This window comes from Solanum dulcamara, chromosome 3, assembly GCF_947179165.1.
Source record: "Solanum dulcamara chromosome 3, daSolDulc1.2, whole genome shotgun sequence".
In the NCBI taxonomy this organism is placed as follows: Eukaryota; Viridiplantae; Streptophyta; class Magnoliopsida; order Solanales; family Solanaceae; genus Solanum; species Solanum dulcamara.
Window position 1 is genome coordinate 79,156,639 of NC_077239.1, and position 17,722 is coordinate 79,174,360.

General features: G+C 33.9%; 2 protein-coding genes across 2 annotated transcripts; one reads left to right on the forward strand and one right to left on the reverse strand.

The window, feature by feature from the left end:
- Nucleotides 1-541: 541 nt before the first annotated feature.
- LOC129883720 (disease resistance RPP13-like protein 4) lies at nt 542-1,126 on the forward strand. Its single transcript, XM_055958330.1, has one exon. The coding sequence runs from the start codon at nt 542-544 to the stop codon at nt 1,124-1,126; it is 585 nt and encodes a 194-aa protein (XP_055814305.1).
- A 960-nt stretch (nt 1,127-2,086) lies between these two features.
- LOC129883721 (uncharacterized) lies at nt 2,087-16,792 on the reverse strand. Its single transcript, XM_055958331.1, has 14 exons — nt 16,292-16,792; nt 15,997-16,126; nt 13,603-15,416; nt 13,337-13,497; nt 8,697-8,838; nt 8,118-8,173; nt 7,448-7,637; nt 6,644-7,229; nt 4,697-5,811; nt 3,855-4,117; nt 3,322-3,388; nt 3,167-3,217; nt 2,917-3,012; nt 2,087-2,366 (listed from the first exon to the last, which is right to left on the reverse strand). The coding sequence occupies exons 3-13, from the start codon at nt 15,271-15,273 to the stop codon at nt 2,920-2,922; spliced, it is 4,395 nt and encodes a 1,464-aa protein (XP_055814306.1). The 5' UTR covers nt 15,274-15,416; nt 15,997-16,126; nt 16,292-16,792; the 3' UTR covers nt 2,087-2,366; nt 2,917-2,919.
- Nucleotides 16,793-17,722: the final 930 nt, after the last annotated feature.

Here is a 17,722-nt window from a genome sequence, read left to right on the forward strand (position 1 = left end):
AATGATAAAGGACTTTTTCGATTGTTAAACATGTCATAATGTTTGTATGGTTATAATATCTTCTCATTAAAGAGTAAATTGAAGTATAAAATTAATTGTTTTCAAATTTTGAAAAGTCTAATTCATTTTGAACGAACTAGAAAGGAAAGTGTGTTACTTAAACTGAAATAGAGGGAATACTTTGGATATCGGGTGGAGTTTTTTGTGTTGCAATTTCTGTGATTTGACGAGACTTTTCTAGTTGTTAAAAACAAGTCCACAGTTCTTATGAAATATATGATAGAGAGCAAACTTAAAGGACCAAAACTGCTTAGGAGTATATATTTAAAGGATAATTTGAACGTATACCCCAACATAAGGGACCATTTTTGTTATTTTTCTTGAAAGTTTTTGTAATTTTAACAAACAACAAGGACTTCATATGTAATTTTGAAACTTCCAAGATTATAAACTAGAGAAACTAAAGGCCAATTAACCAAACACTACTTTGATTATTCATTCTTGTGAGCATTTTTCTAAGTTTTTCAATCCATTTTTTTTAATGGCAGAAGCTTTTGTCTCTTTTCTCATTGAGAGAGTTGAAGGAGTATTGAAAATAAACAAAGGTACCATTTTATGTGGTGCAAAACAGTATGTTAAAGATCTCCAAACAGAACTCAAGAAAATGAAGCTTTTACTTAAAGATGCTGAAGAAAAACAAAAGGAAAACAAAAAATTATGTGATATGATTCAGAATATTCGAAGGGTTGCCTTCAAGATCGATGATGAAGTAGAAAATTACTACTTTGAGGTAGCGAAAAGTCGAAAAATATGGTTCAAAGGAGTTATGGCACATTATAAGAGGATATATTATGGTAGGCAAAAGAAGTTTCAGTTGAGAATGGTTGCATATAAAAGTAATGTGAAATGGTACACAAGGAAATTGGAGTTTTATGGTGTGAAGAAGATAGTGCATGGAAAAGATTACGATAAAAGGGTTGATGGCATATACAGATGGGAAGAAACTACTACTACGGTTAAGATAATAGAGGGTGAGTTTAAAGAACGTGAGAAGTCAAAGTTTGTAAGTATGTATGTGTTTAATCATGAGAATAAGGTGTTGGATCAAAGTTTTGAAAGAATTTGAAGTAAGTATCTATCTAGACATTTGTTTCTGATCTGAGATACGAGGGGAGTTGGCGTGTCTTGGAGTATAGCACAAGATTGTCTTTTCTTGCTGTCATCTAGTTGGACCTTCTAGTATTTAGTTATTTCTTGACTTCTTTTTTTAATGTTGCATGGTAATTAGTAAGTACTATACTATTTACTGACTATATTTTTAAGTATTTGCACTTATTGTAAAGTTATTATCTACCTCAGGACTTGCTTCATAATATGTACTTTTAGTTGTTTATGGACTATATTTTGGTGTTGCATAGTATGACAGACAAGTTTGCCATGGAAGATAATATACCGTCATAAGCGTAATTCACAACGTTTACACAAGGTCAGGCAAAGGGTCAAGTAGAAGAGGTGTAATGTAGGCAATCAACTTTGTTGCACTGATTCTACAGCTTGAAATAGTGATTTATAGGTGATTAGCAACAATGACTGATCTTACAGCTCGAGAATAAGTGGACAATTCTATCTTAACGCAATCATAAATGATTACTTTCACAGCTCAAACCTTTATAGGTCTACACGGAAACAACTTTACAGTTCTCTAAGGCTATCCCCTTCAACACAAACTAGCAATGATTCATGGAAAGGGTATGTGACCTTGTGATTCCCAGTCACTAGCTAAATGCAAGGTTTTAGATATTCAAATAGTTCAAATCCATTTTCGTCACAAGAATAATATAATGATGCTCTTAATGTATTGCATTTTTGCAAAGAAATGTAATTCAAGACTTTTACCAACCATTAACTCCATGCTTAGAAGTTGGTGCCATACTCACGAGGGACTGAGAAGTTGACGAAGTAGCAATTTAAGTGAGAGGCTAGAGTCAAAGGCGTTACCAATGAGCTTCTCAGTGTATACTGGGCAACTTTAAGTTGGTATTTGCTTTTTTCCCCACGAAAATGTAAACTTATTGTTGCAATGGTATAGGATTAAGAAGTAATGTACTCAAATAAAACATGTTTTTCCAACATACTCATATCCAATTTCATCAATTGGTAGAACATAACATCCGCAGTTCTTTTCAAAAAACCAAAATTGTGCTTCTTGATCGGAGCAATCAACATCATCAGTAAGAAGGAATCTTCATCTGTGTTAACACCAGCGGTTCTTTTCCAGAAATAGCAAAACTTTGTTTCTTGTTTTACCTATATCTATATGAGCGCTATCGATGGGGTCAGCATCATCAGTGTCTACTTCCTAGATCCTGCAAGTAGAGATATCTGATAAAATATAAAGATCGAAAGAAGGTAGCTCACAATCAGAAAGCATTTTGAAGTGAAACACGCGCATGAATAGCTTCAGTTACTCTATTCTACAACAAATGGAGCGCCTAATAAACATTTCAATGTACTTAAGGCTGATAGGTAGAACTGTTAAGGAAGCAATATACTTGTTAAATAATTTCATCAATTGATAGATTGATTCTTTGTCGCGAGAAGATATAGAGGGCAGGAAGAGGTGTGTGTGTATGTAAGGGGGAAAGGAAAGAAAAGGAAGCAACTAAATGGTTAATATGAAGCCAATTGCATCTTCAATGAGAATACAGCCAGGGAAACACCCGAAAATTATTAATGTATTCAATATATTTAAGTGAGTACCTGTATGGATATTTTTGATGCACGTATGGCGCATACTAGATAAAAACATATCATAAAGCTCTAGATAAGTACTCAGGGTCAATATGCGCATGAAAATAGTAGGCAGATTTCACTGCTATGTGTGCACAAGTAAGGGAGGTAAAAAGTTGAACTGACTCTTTAAAGGCTGATGTCTCGACACTCTTTACTTCCACAGCAGCACTTGAAAGCTTTCACTGGATGACTATGATCGGTGAAGTCAATACCGTAATCCTGCAATGTAGCAAATCTATAGTGATTCTTCGAGAATCTAAGTCATCAACTAGTTAAAAAGAAATTACACTTATCTTTGACTAAACTCATACTTTCTGTATTAAAATGAAAAAGTTCTAAAGTCATAGTGTTGAAGCATAGATGGGGGAATTACCCAAGTTAACTCTTCTAAAGCATTAACTTTCCTCGTAGTGAAAAAAGCGACCTGCAGTGATATTTAAAAAGAAGCTTGATGTAGATATTCCACGGATTTCTAAATAACAGAGGGATACTTCAAAAAGCGTGAAAAGAAAGATGGATAACAAATACATGGTAGTAGTGATGATCTGGAGTCTCTACTTCAACTGGGATCTCAATCAAGTTACCTTCATAACATCTGGTCATGATAAAATTACAATGTGGTTAGTTTCAGTCCACATTGGGAAGAGAAAAAGAATCAATGCACTTTTGTTGAATGTAAATGTGATTCTTAGAAACAATAAAAGCAAAGAACGAGCTGTTGATTATGCAACAAGAAAACGGAAACTTGTAATGGTGCTCAACTGGGAGTTCATTCCATGCCAAATGTACTTCATAAAGAAAGCCATAACAAAAGGAATCAATTGATTATTATATCTCTACATGCCAGATATAGTGTTGCATCTAATTTTACCTATCACTTTTCTTTTCAAATAATATTGGTGATAAAGAAAGCCTCACTCTTTCTAATGCATCTATTGAATATCACGAATATTATCTACTATGAAGAAAAAGTGTACAAACCACCTATCACCGGATAAATGTAAGAGGAGCAAAGAAGAAAGTCAACTACAAAGAGGAAAGGACGAGAATTAAAGCCTAACCTATGATTAATGAACCTTGCAACATTGCCATAGTAAGTTGCATCCAAACAAAGTGCCTCCTCATCCTTCAGGACACCTTCCGAACCCCAGTCTGCATCTAGCAAAACTGGATATGTGTGTCTCTCATCAGCAGTTTGCGTGTTTCGCTCATACAACTCGGTGTTGGTCACTATTTCTCCTACATATTCACAAACAAAAGCACCTCTAGGCAAATCCTCCAGTGCCCTGAGCCCCCACCCTTTTCCATCAGCTGTCATAAACACCTGACATGCAGGATAAGAATGTGTCAAACAATTTCTTACTACTCTAGGTTTCTTCAAAAGTATTGATCATGCACAAAACCTTTTTTTCCTTTTCGGATAAATCAGATACGTATCGTTTATATTCACACAAAGATGGAAAAAACAATATATATAATAAAGATTATAGTTCAACCACAATAAATTACTCTCTCTGTCCCAATTTGTGGCACCCTTTCTTTTTTAGTTTGTCCCAAAAAGAATGTCACATTTCTATAATTAGAGATAACTTAACTTTAAAATTCCCCTTTTACCCTTAATAAAATGATTTATAGTCACACAAGTAACTAAGGTGTGTTTTAGTCCACATTTCAAAAGTCATCCTTTATTTCTTAAATTTTGTATCAAGTAAAACGGTGTCACATAAATTGGGACGGAGGGAGCATCATATTTTCCCAGACCAATAATTTAAATGACATAGAAATCATATTTAATACTACTAACATCATTCTCACTATTACTGGAACAATCTCCTATTTTTTATGTTCAAAAATAGCCTAAGTGAGAGTATATGATGCGCTTGGTTTGCAATATTTTTCTAACCTGCAATGGCACTGCTATGCCTCGCTGAACGACACGATTTCCACATCCCCTGCTGCAGCCACATTTATGCCAGCACTCTTTGATAAATTTCCTCACCAGATGACCCTTGCACAGGCCAGACATGCTATTATTCTTAGACCTTTCAAGGGGACAGTCCTGACAATATACTAAACCATGCTTTTGGGGTTCACGATTCATTGAGATGCAACTCTGAAGAAACTTCTCCTTGAGCAAACCACCTGATGTGTAGGCAAATTCACCCCCTGTTTCACCAGCACAAGCACAGGGTATATCTTGAGACAAACAATCCCCGCTGCAGTTTGAACAACAGCTGTCATCTGATATACGAGCAAGAAGAAACTTCACATAGGCATTCTGGAAAATAACATTTTTATGTATGTACTTAAAGACAGGCAGGACATGGCTGAATTCATTTATCAACGAAATTCTATGCTCCTCTTGACCATTGGCGATGTCTTCAATATAATAAACAGAATTATGAAGACCAGGAGATGAGTGTTTATTTTGAACAAGCATTGAATTGTCCATAGTTGAAGAAGCAAGGAGTTTAAGAACCTTGTTAGTGTTGTCCTTCTCAGCACCATTAATCTTTGTACCATTAAAATCCACCATACAGCACATTATATCCCTATTTCCTGAAGCTGGAAATCTTGGAATTTGAGGTAAGACTTTGATAAAATTTGACAATTTGAATGAGCCATTGCTAGTGTCTGAAGCAAAGTGCAATTCATGATTAGTAGCATCATATTTGACACCTACTGGATGAAGTTTCTGAGACTCTATCCCAGCTGATGGCTTACTTGCTGCCCTGGCCTTGGTGCCAGCTGTCAGATAGCATTCACATAGGTTTTCCATCAGCCTCAGCAGAAAACCAGGTTGAGAAAATCTGTAAGACTTCATATACTTTTCCTCCATCCGCTTAAAGACTGCATCTAAACTTGGTGGACAAAAGTCTGATGAAGAATATGGCTTATAGACAAAAGAGATCTTCACCTCCCCGTTTGGAGAGGAAGCAATATTGAGTCGTGACGAATTTGTTGCACCTTCTTCATTTCCTTTTGTACTCGAATGTTCAGAGTTGAGACACTCCAATTCTTGTTTTTCAATTCCAAAAAAATATGAGAGAATCAAACTTCTAGATTATAGATAACATTCACATTTTGGTAAGACTGAGAATTTGACAACAAAACCAAGAGGAAAGGAATACAGATAAAAAGATCCCCAACTTCAGACATACAATTTACCAATTGATACATATTTCATGTGGTTTTACCAACAAAAAGAGAAAAAAACTTGCGACCCCGTCTGATTCAACAAATCTTACGTTCTTCATTCACATAGCTTTTTCCTTTTTGCATCAACCAAAAATATCAAAGTTGGGCTTGCTATGAAAGATAGCTCAACCGAGAGTGGAAAATGTAGCTTTTTTGTAAAAGGCGTGTATACATATATGATTTCACATCGTTGATTTGTATAAAGAAGATCACTAGAACCAGAACAAATTCATAGAACTTGCCCTCAGAAAAATTGTAATCATTGAAGCTTCATAAAGAAGAATTGTATATCAGTGGAGAAAGGATTGCAATATAGCAGTATGACTTTGCTGTCTTTCTTTGGCTTTCAGTTAACTCATCAACTTCAAGAATATAGTTATTGATATTAGCAAGCTAACTCCTCCTTTATTTCCCTTTTAATCAATAATTTCAATATTCACGTCCTAAGTTAATGAATAATCACCAAAAGTCGCATACATGACAGTCAAAAGAGATTTCAAAAAGAAAAATCCATCTAGAGAATATCAACAGAATGGGTATCAGAACTCACAATAAACAATAACCCTTTCACAGTTTCAAAGTAGTAAACCATGTCTGGGGAGAGAGACAGAAAGATCTTATTAATAGTTAACTCTACACATGGAAGGAATACCTGAAGGGACAATAGCAAGAGGAACATCAAAACCTGGCAGGTTATCAGAAAGTGGCATATTGAGAGGCATAGCATCACTGAAGCCATACTCAACCAGAGCACCTTCAACGGATGTATCAGTAGAACCCATGATGTTTGGCTCTTCCAGGCTACTATTATAAGCTAGTTTTCTTTTGGGTATCACAGCAGGATATGAACGAGATGTGTTTCCCCTTTTCTTTAATTTCAAATGAGATGACAGAGTACAAGGTCCTTGTATGTCATCATCAGAGAGTACTACAATGTCATTATCCTCCTCCAAAACAGGAGAAGCCTCTGAAGAAATCTGTTTCTTACCTTTGCGCTGATAATGGTTCAAGAGAGAATGAGGCTTCAGTTCAACATCCTCAGTTTCAGAAGACTCGGTGGTGAACTCAGCCATCTTCTGCTTGCCGGAAGGCTGCAACTCTGAAGTACATGTGTCAGAACTAAGGCAGGCATCGTGTTTAGCAGGTGAAGAATGATTTCCCTGGGAGTAGAGCCTAGATCTTTTCAGTGGTGGTTCATTTTCTTCCGGTTCATCTTCCAACAAGGATTTCTGCCTTTCCTGATCATCAGGGGAATTATAGTGACATTCTTTCTCATTGAAAATAGAAGGTAAAGAAGTAACGATAAAGGAATGCCCCATTTTTCTATTTGTGCATGACATCAAGATAGACATATATCTTACCACACATAATCTACACAAAGGATTAACACGAGCAAGGAGTATCATGCGGTTATGGACAATATAAATAAGCACTGAATCATAAGTAATAACAGTACCTTAGACTCCTCGCTGTCTATAATAGCCTCCAAAAGAACAGAATAATTCTCATCTTCAATAAGCTTCCAGTTTTTGTTGTACAGATTCAGAAGGTTCCTCAATACTGGCTTCACAACTTCTTCCCTATAGCCAAATACCTTCATTGCCTCAAAGGCCTTTGTAACTTTTGAATTCGAATTTGGCGCCATTTAGTATTACTAATGTAGAACTTTAAGGAGCTCAATGAGGTTGAGGTATATCTTCTTCCTTTAAATGCCAAAAAAATAAAGAGAAAACATTACATCTGCATTTCTACCACAAACAAGAAAATACAGAAAAAATGTCTGAATTTTACCAACATAATGACTGGAATAAATTAAAGCATAGCATACATTCCATGTTGAATGGGTACAGATCTATGAGGACTCCTAACATTTTTTTCAGAAGCTAATAGGAAGTACTATAGAATGTTGGTTTTATCAAATACTACATCAATAGAAAAACACACGATACAATATTGTTACGCATCAAACTGATACTTCATCCATCATCAACACCAACAACATTCCCAGTGTAATAATTCCACAAGTGGGGTATGGGGAGGGTAGTGTGTACGCAGCCTTGCCCCTACTTTGTGAAGGTAGAGAGGTTATTTCCGATAGACCTCCAGCTCAAGTAAAGCATAATAACAGCATGTATTGATAAACCGATACTTCATCATGTCCAGAAATTCCTAATTGAGCTGTCTGAGACAGTAGAAAAAAGTGTTGACTGCATAATAACCAGTTCATCTGCCAAGATATATACGAAGAATGCAATTATTGTCTCCCACAGTTCACTAAGTCATGTTTCATTACTGACATCTTCTCTATAATCCAAGAGCAAATGACAGAGGAATGGAGATCAAAGTAGTTCCTACTTTTCAAAATTGGTTGTATCAGAACTCGCCTAGATTATACACAAATGTTTTAAAAATAATATTTTTTTGTTTAGACAGAAAATAAGTAAAAACCTCAATTATTTTTCTAGAAAACATTTTCCTTCATATCAAACACACCCTAAACCTCAGAAACAAAACTACTGAGATTTCACAGCATCAAAGAAGGAAAACCCTTATTTAACAGATGAAACATAAAATAAAATTTACTAATCGAAACAGAATCATGAACATCTTAGCATGGGGAAATCAGAATAAGTTTTATAAAAAGCAAAAATACAAAATAAAAAGGAACATAATGTGGAATAGAACAGATTTCCAAATAAGACTACAAAGATTTCATCTTTTCTGCTCTGTTCTTCCTTGAAACAAACAACATGGATGGGGCTGCTCTTGTAGAGGTCTCGGGTCGCGCTTTCCCCTAACGGGGCCCTATAGAACATAAATCCAAAATAGTCGGACTCCAATAACGCACTACAAACCACAAAAAGAAACACAACAACAACAAGCAAAATACATTTTAAAGGTAAAAATTTTATATCATTATTTTCTCCTGCATGAAACCATTTTCACTCTCCAATATCAATGGGTAGTATATCCCAACACAAAATCACTCAAAGCAAGATTGATCCCAGTAGTTTTTCACCGAAATTCTGCCATAAACCCCAAAAGAACAAGTAAAGTATTCACCTTTTTACCTTAAAAAACTTGAGAATCAAGAAACTTCATGTGGACCATACTCTTGAGATACCGGTTCATCTGAACCCAATACTTTTAGCATAAATTTATTTCATGAAAAATTATAATAAATAATAAATATAAACCTTTAACTTTAAAGATATAATGGGTTGAAACCCTTAAATTTTAAATTCTGAATACGTCGATAAAATATATAAAAAAGAAGGGATAAATCACAAGACCTTTTTTGGAAAAGTTGGAGAAATAGCTTTTACCTTAGCATTAAGAAACACTTGGACTCTATCTCAACATTCTTTTCAACAATGATGAGAGACAAATGCTCCAATTCTTTTTTACTATGAATATATCAAACCAAATAATCTAATTCTAAGTATAGTTAATAAATAGAGAGAAGAAAATATCTGAAATTAACGTAAATTATTAATTTCGTCCTCGAATTATTGATAATTTTAAAAAAAATTCTATGTGAGCATTTAAGTTCAATTAGTCAAATATAAAAGTATTTTTAAGCTCAATTAGCCAACGGTTGACGAAACTAATGATTAACTAATTAATAAATGTGTATAAGAGAATTTTTGAGAAATATCCCTATGACAGTATTTAAGTTCAATTAGTCAAATAAAAAGATATTTTTAAGTTTAAATAGTCAACGTAGAAAAATATTTTTAAGACTGTCAACGATTGACGAAACTAATGATTAACTAATTAATAAATGTGTATAAGAGAATTTTGAGAAACTTATGACATTTTTTTTCACAAATTAATTAATTTTTTATTTTATTTTTACTTTTAGGTCTATAAACATTGAATTCATCATTTTATTAAATAAAAAGAAATTTCACGCAACTTAAAATTATTTTTATACATATCTATAAATAAATAAAAAGTTACTGCAGTATATCTTTTTTAATTGTCAATCATATTTACGTTTTACCTTTTCACTCCACCATTGACTCTTTGGCATTCCACAAATGAAAAAAGAAAAAACTATTAAATGATTTGTTTTTATTTAGAGGAAATAACATGAAACAGACCATTATTATTGGTGCTAATTACCTGTTAGAAATAATAGTTTCTCAAATTATATTTTTTGTCGAATTATTTTTCCTCCGAATATACGTATCTTAGATATAAGCGAGTTAATGTTTTAGATACATTGTATTCAAAATGTGCTCGCATGTATCTGGGATACATTGACTCTTTCACTCGCCTCTCTCATCCCTCTCCTTCTTTGTATTTGTATTTCACAATGAATCTTAGTTTTACAATTTCATGAATTTGTGCTTTCAATATCAATTTTATATATATATGCATATTTAAAATCAATTTCATTCAATATATTCGATATCAATCTCATCAGTATATCCAGTGGCGGAGCCACCTTGAGTTCAGGGGTTCAGTCGAACCTCCTTCATTGGAAAATTATACTATCTAATTATCTATATATAGTTAAAATAAATTTTTATGTATATACATTAGATGTCGAACCCCCTTCGACTAGTTTGTATGTCTACTCTTCAGATTTTGAACCTTCTTAATGAAAATTCTGACTCAACCACTTGGTATATCCATTATCAATTTTAACCATTTTTGCTTTAAACTATTGAAAATATTGTACTCATCCATAAAACATCAAGATATACTTACATATCATATGATTTTTTAAGTTTGTACAAGCCTTTTTTTTCATTTAAATTTGTGTAGCAAATGTATATAATTCAACCTATAATAGTGCCAAAAATGGAGATTTGGTATGATCCTTCTTCTAACTTCAATGTAATATCAAATAGGTAAAAGATTCACTCGAACATATTCACTTTATTTATTTCTTGAATTACATGTAATCCAATTAAATTCTAATTTGAGATATATAGACAGTTCAAAATTAAGATATAATCAATTCTTTCAATAAATATATGACATATATACTTTTATATACATTGTCATCATAATTTTTTAATTATATAAATTAATACGATTTGATATAAACACAACGCTACTAAACTTTTACCTTTTAGGATATGTTGACAGAATAAATTCGACCAATATAGAATAAATTTGACCAATATAGACCGTCTGATTATTTCTTTTTTTGGTTTTCAATCTGATGTTCGGTATACATATTGGAGCCTGAATAAATTCGAATTCGCACGGAAAGTTCCACATTGAGGGTTAAAACGCTCCATAACAAATGCGACTTTGTATAGATTGATCTTGACCACTCATCTTCACGGATCCAACGGCTCATATCACAACAGAAGATTTCCCAAATCTCTTATTTCCTGTTTGGGAACTCAGTCTAAAACAAACAGAGGTTTACAGAACACTGTCTTTACCATTTCTTCTCAATTTGTTTCTTTTTACTCAAAACAAACAGTGTCTTACCAGCTTTTCTCAAAGAAACACTGCAAAAATATATACTCATACTAGGGGGAAAATTGAAATTATCTACATTAATTATCCTATTTCTACTTTTATCTTTTTGTTAGCTTATATACTAAAAAACAAACAGGTCAAAAAAGTTGAGCATATTTCTCAATATTTACACTTTTTATTAAATCCTTCCTATTTTTTTTTTTTTAAAAAAATTGCGTTATGATCAGACTTTCTAAATCAATATCATAATCCATATGATATGACATGACAATCAAGCTTCCTAGCCCGGGTTTAATAAGCCCATTAAGGGGAAAAGGCCGAGATGTATCTTGAGGTGGATCTAGGGAGTTAATTCGAACTCCTCAATAAAAAATTATATTATATATATAAAAAAAAATTATGTATATATATAAATTTTGAATTCCTTAAACATAAAATTAACGATTGACTTAATGATTTAGAGGGTTTAAAATTCACCTTAAGATTCTAAGTTTAAGTCCTAAGCACTATATTTTTATTTTTTGATTGCTGATAGTATTCATAATTGCTCAATTTTATCTTATGTTACGCTTTTGATCCATTCGTATCCTTGTCTTTAGCTAATCGTATATATATCACGTGAATTTCTTTTCAACACAAATATAGAACTTGCGCCAAAATTATTAAGTGTTCTACCACATATGTAATCATAATTGTAGCTCCCCCTTGCTACCTTCTTCGTTATAGGTATTAGGTATGCTGTCCATCAAGATTTGGATATATGAAAATAGGTATTTTTGTCTCATATTTAAACTAGAAATGTCATAATCCTCAACCATTTCATCGATCACTAGGCTACCTAGTTGAATGTCTAGTCATGTTATTTGACCCCAATTATGCTTGTGTTAACCATGCTAGAAAAGATCAACTTATAATCCCCTCATAATACTGTATAATGAAGTAAAGAACAAATAGCATTCTCGGAGATCATCACCAACCAACTCCCTTTTTACGCCATTTTCATTGACGATGTGACCTTATTATATGTATATTTTATATATGTACACATAGTTCAAGCCGAAAGCAATAGGTTCAAAACAGAATGTCCAAACGCCTATGCTACTCATCAACTTAGCCCCGCTACTTCCATATGTAGCACTCAACGCTACAATTAACGGAAGCATAATTTGCACGAAAAAACTTGCAACATAAACATAAGGAAACAAAGAGTTTATCCTACCGTCCCCATACCCCACTTATGAAATTACACTGGGTACGTTGTTGTGTTCGTTGAGTTTACCATTGACACCCAGCATGTCATCTTAGATGAGTTCCAAGAACATGTTTAAAGAAAGCATGGGAATGCAGTAATTCATCAATATTGTCTACACTGAACATAACACACATGCAAACACACAGAAAAAGAAAATTGCTTATCAAACTAATAATATGACTCAAGAATTGACAAGGTAGTTGACAATTTTAAAAATTGAAAGGGAAATTTCAAAATCCTACTTACAATCAACGGTAGACGATATTGAAACACAACTGAAGTTTCCATTGATGCCTGAAAGTTGCACTAAAGATCAAAGGAACAAACCACTCAAAAATCAATATGTTTCGACTTTCAGTAACTTAATCAACTTTTACGGTACAAATGGATGCCCCCCATCCAATATACGATTTGTACACTGACCGCTGCTTCTAAAGTGTATCATTCATTACACTAACAAAATGATAATGTGAGCTAACAAACGAATTTCCTATCTAAGAATCTACTAGCTAAGATAAATTAATAAACATGAGAGAAAATCAGATGTTATATCTCTGAACCATTTCTAATGGTCAATTTGTCTGACTTCTTTCAAACTAGAGAACTATAACAACAGATACCATACTTTGTGTCATCTTACTTCACTTCCTGTACAGTTTCGGTCGTAGGAAAGGACTATGTCTATGAATGAAAGCAGCAGCTATGGCAAAGGACTGCAAAGCTGATAGAGTCGAATGAAAATGGATGTAATACAAACCATCATGAATATTCAACATTTTCATGACTGGTGCACTTTGTTTTGAACCCTACAAAATCGGGAAAAAAATGGTTAGTAACATTCAATGCTCTACTTATTAAAATGCATAGTTGCTTGAAGAACATAGAGAACAAAAACTTTTAATGGGATAGACCTCTATATAGAGATCAAAAGTTTGGCAGTCTCCAGATGTAGTTTGTGATGAAGCTTCATTTCCAGTTTTAAGAACTGTGAGGGGGCACCCGAGATCCCACCCTCCACAATCACAGTGCCCACCAGAGCTCCACCGCTCCAACAGGCTTGACGGCCCAGCATGTCTGCTTCTAGGTCCACCATGAAAACCAGTTGGAACTATAACATCCATGCTTGTCGAGCATTCACTGGTTCCACGTGAACAACATTCCACCGATGTCTCAGGACGTGCATTTTTACTTCCAGTCGGGAATTTCTTGAGAAACTTCATACCCCAGCCACCCGTCTCTGCCTCCTTGGGGCTGTCATAAATAGGATCTCTCGTAATAATGGCAGCCAACTCAAAATTTGGTGGAATCTGTTGATCTAAAAGAGCATTGCCGCATGAATAATAATCATCATACATATCTATGGATGGCGTCCAAGAAGCATCTTCAAGAATGGCGCTTGTTCCCCCGAACTTGGATAAGCTTCTCTGCTTATAAGACTGACTAGTTCTGAACACATCTGTTACTTTCTTCGCCAATTTTTTGTTCTTCCTGAGGATATGACTTGTTTGTATCTCATCCATATATTGATCCATGGAACCAAACACAACAAATTGGGTCTCCATGATCTCCAACTTGGTAGAGCTGAGTGTAACTGAAGTTGACACCGTCATTTTACCTACAAGATGTGATTCCCTTGCAGAGAAGGCGCGTTCCTTTTTGCCTTCTGGTCTTGAATGAAATGTGTAAACATAATCCAGAAACTTATCATCAGGTGAGTCGATCTTCAGCAAATCAGCAGCATAAACTTCCTTTTTACCATCTATGGAAAAGACATAATGTGGTAAACCATTTTTCCATCTCCTCTGGAGCATTCCTTGAGAAATAGGAGCAGCTGCTGAAAGACAAGATTGATCTGAGCATGTCGAAGCTGTACTAGATACAGAAAGAACCCTTCTGTGTACATGCTCAGATCCATATACACGATATTCCAGACCTGTCATCTCTTTCTGTAGCTTCTGTGATGAACCGACACTAAAACCACTGGGAGAGCTCATGAAATCAGAAAAACCTGCTTCTTCACTATCATGTATATTTTCCTTTCCAGAATCAACGGTACAGTTGACAGATCTCAATTGATTAAGTAAAGGACTCTTTAAAATGTTCAGCATACTCTTACTACCAGTTATTGCACCAAGAATCCACTCTGCAGAGGAGTCGGGGACATAACTCTCAGTCCCCGCAGCTTGAGTACATTCGATTGCCAGATTGCCATTAGTGCAGATATTTTCATTTCTAACCTCTCTTGAACCTGAACTCTTTGATAAAATTTGCATTTTTGAAGAGAAGTTACATGTGGAATGTATGTGTACCAATTCAAGGCAGCGAAGAAAGTATCTTTCGTCAAAACTTATTATATGCTTCGGAAGCTTATTTTGTAAGCCAAGAGAACTATGAAAGAACAATTTCTGAGTGCAATTTCCAGTAAAATGTGGGTTTCTGAATCTAAGTAGGTGCTGTGGTTGTAACTCTTCTATTAATCTTGTCGACAAACAACTATTCTCCTCTGCTTGTTCTTCCTTCTTCACAAAGTGCAATAAATCTTCTTTATTAGTTCCATCCTTGTCCATGTTTCTGTTTTCCATATTCCACCTCCAAGGTGATTAAACATTAGAAAGCAGATAAATGAACTTTCTTCCTTCACCTTCTACTTGTGTAAATATAGTTATACAGAGAGACCAAAATCCACCAGCATTTGTTTCCCCCAATTCTAGTTTCGGGAAATAGGCTGAAATCAAATGGAACTAACAGTTAATGCTTAAGAACTTTTAGGCATGAATCAGAAGAAAGAATCTTTACCAATTAAATTACTCCAAAGATTAAAACTTGATCAAATAATGAGCTACAGGGGGGTCTACAAAACAAGTCTTTTGTAGGGGAAGGGGATTACAAGGTGGGGAATCCAGTTGAGAGTTTAGGTAGCCAATCAACTGAGCTAGTAAGATTCCGGACTACAAAACAAAGTCTCAGACTTTGTAACAGCCTGAAAAACAGAAAAGAAAGATCATATCTTTGGCAACAAATCTCCTTACAAAAACAACAATCTTTTGCTATTCCCCATAGCTGGGAGAGACGCAAGCAGTTGAACAAAAAGAATAAAGAAGAACAAACAATGTTATGTATCTCATAGGGCTCAAGCAGATCCTAATTGCATTTCAATAACCAAGAAATTCAGTATAAACAATTGCAACAACTACTAGACAAATTGCACAAAAAAAAGCAAACATAACAACATGTCCAACAAATAGTAAGCAAAGTACACATCAAACATCAGAAGTAAAATCAAAGCTTAATAACTTCCTACTCACCTCCAAAAAAAATGAAACCCCACTTCAAATTCACCACTCAGATCAAGTTTTTGGCTCTTCCAATCCTCTTCAGAAACAGCTAACACCAAAAAAAGATAACTTAATGGTAGTCAACTTCAAGCCAACCCCACTAAACAAAGATAAGATGTAATGTAAAATTAGTCCCTCAAAAAGTCTATTTTAAAACAAAGTAGAGAAAGAAAAGCAAGAAACTTTGGCTATTAAAAAAAAAGAAAGAAATTACTTCTACAAAGTATAGCACATGAAAGAAAGCTCCACCACCACTTTCACTCACCTCCAACTACAAAATAACTGTTTTTTTGACAAATCTTGATTCTAGAAGAAGAATACCAAACCAAACACATAAATAATAGAGAAAAGGTAAAATCTTTAGCTAAATTCAACTAAATGGGGTTTAAAGAAAAGGGGGTGGGGGTGGGGGGTGCGTAAGCCACGTTTGGTTTTTTTGGAAAAATTAGGCAAAACTATAGAATAGACAATAGTGGGGTCCAAGATTTGCTGAAATCTTGCATTTTCAAGGTCCAATCTATGGAGTAAACCAAAAACCCCTTAACCCCACCACCCCACATCCATAAACGAGTGAAAACACAGAAGAGATATATACAGAAATATGTATGTATAGGTGAAAGAGTAAAGAGAGAAAAAGGCAACAAAAATGTCTTAGCTGGTCAGCACAATAAGATCAGTGCTGGACTATTTGGCAACTTGGCACTATGTCATGTCATTAACTAATTCCCCTTTTTTTTTTCTTTAAAGCTTTTATTGTGGAATAGTGCAAAACTAAAGTAAGCCTCCGTTTAATTATAGAGTTTAAAGTTGGAAGTCTGACATTTTGAGGTTTTTAAGTTGTATTTAGATGTGTATTTTTTTTGGGGGGGGGGGGGGGGGGGGAAAGTTGAAGTTTATAAGTGGAATTTTCAAAACTTGAAGCCAAATTTTTAGAGTTTAAAAATATTTAAAGATTGAATTTTTAAAATTTGATTCAATTTTATGGTCAAACATATATTTAAAGATATATTATGAAAATTTGATATAAAATATTTGGTCAACACTAGCTAAATAATTAGTAGGCATTTGGTCATAAGAATATTTGGAATGCTGGGATGTACTCAAGTTATAAGATGTTTTTCAAATTTAAAATACAATTTTAAATTAAATTTAAATTTTTTATAACCAAACACCAATTTTAAAATAAAATACAAATTATTCCAAAAATAGTTAATTTTTATTGCCAAATGGGTACTAATTAGTCGTTTTGATCAAGGAAAACAGGTAATTTCTTGCTTAGAAGTAAGAAATCCAAAGAAGAAAACAAAAGGAACCTGTAAAGATATAAATAAACATATGTACCTAACAATCTTGAATATTGATACCTTTACCCATGACTTTTCTTCAAACATGTGACTTCTGTAATCATACAAAATTTTTATTAAAAAATTTAAAATATAAAAAAATAAATATATGATTTAATCGAAAGAAATTTAATATATATATATACTGACATAGATCACGTAGGTGGTAGGACGATTTTATTTTATTTTTTGTTTCTTTTTTTGGAGGTGTTATGTTTCAAACATGTTTTCGAAATTAATGTTATAGACATGGGAAATGTTCTTCTGTGAAATTAATGCTTGGTGGTAGATTTGTCTGTGAAATAAATTAAATATCATGATGTTTCAAATCATTGAATATTGTCATGTTGCTA

Excerpts from the sequence above, each read along its gene's own strand:
- LOC129883720 (XM_055958330.1), top strand. The coding sequence starts at position 542 with ATGGCAGAAGCTTTTGTCTCTTTTCTCATTGAGAGAGTTGAAGGAGTA.
- LOC129883721 (XM_055958331.1), bottom strand. The coding sequence starts at position 15,273 with ATGGAAAACAGAAACATGGACAAGGATGGAACTAATAAAGAAGATTTA. Across the intron at positions 8,174-8,696 it reads GCAGAAAAGATGAAATCTTT|ACAGCTCAATTAGGAATTTC; the intron begins GTAGTCTTATTT and ends CTACTGTCTCAG. Across the intron at positions 3,389-3,854 it reads GCAAGGTTCATTAATCATAG|ATGTTATGAAGGTAACTTGA; the intron begins GTTAGGCTTTAA and ends TATCATGACCAG.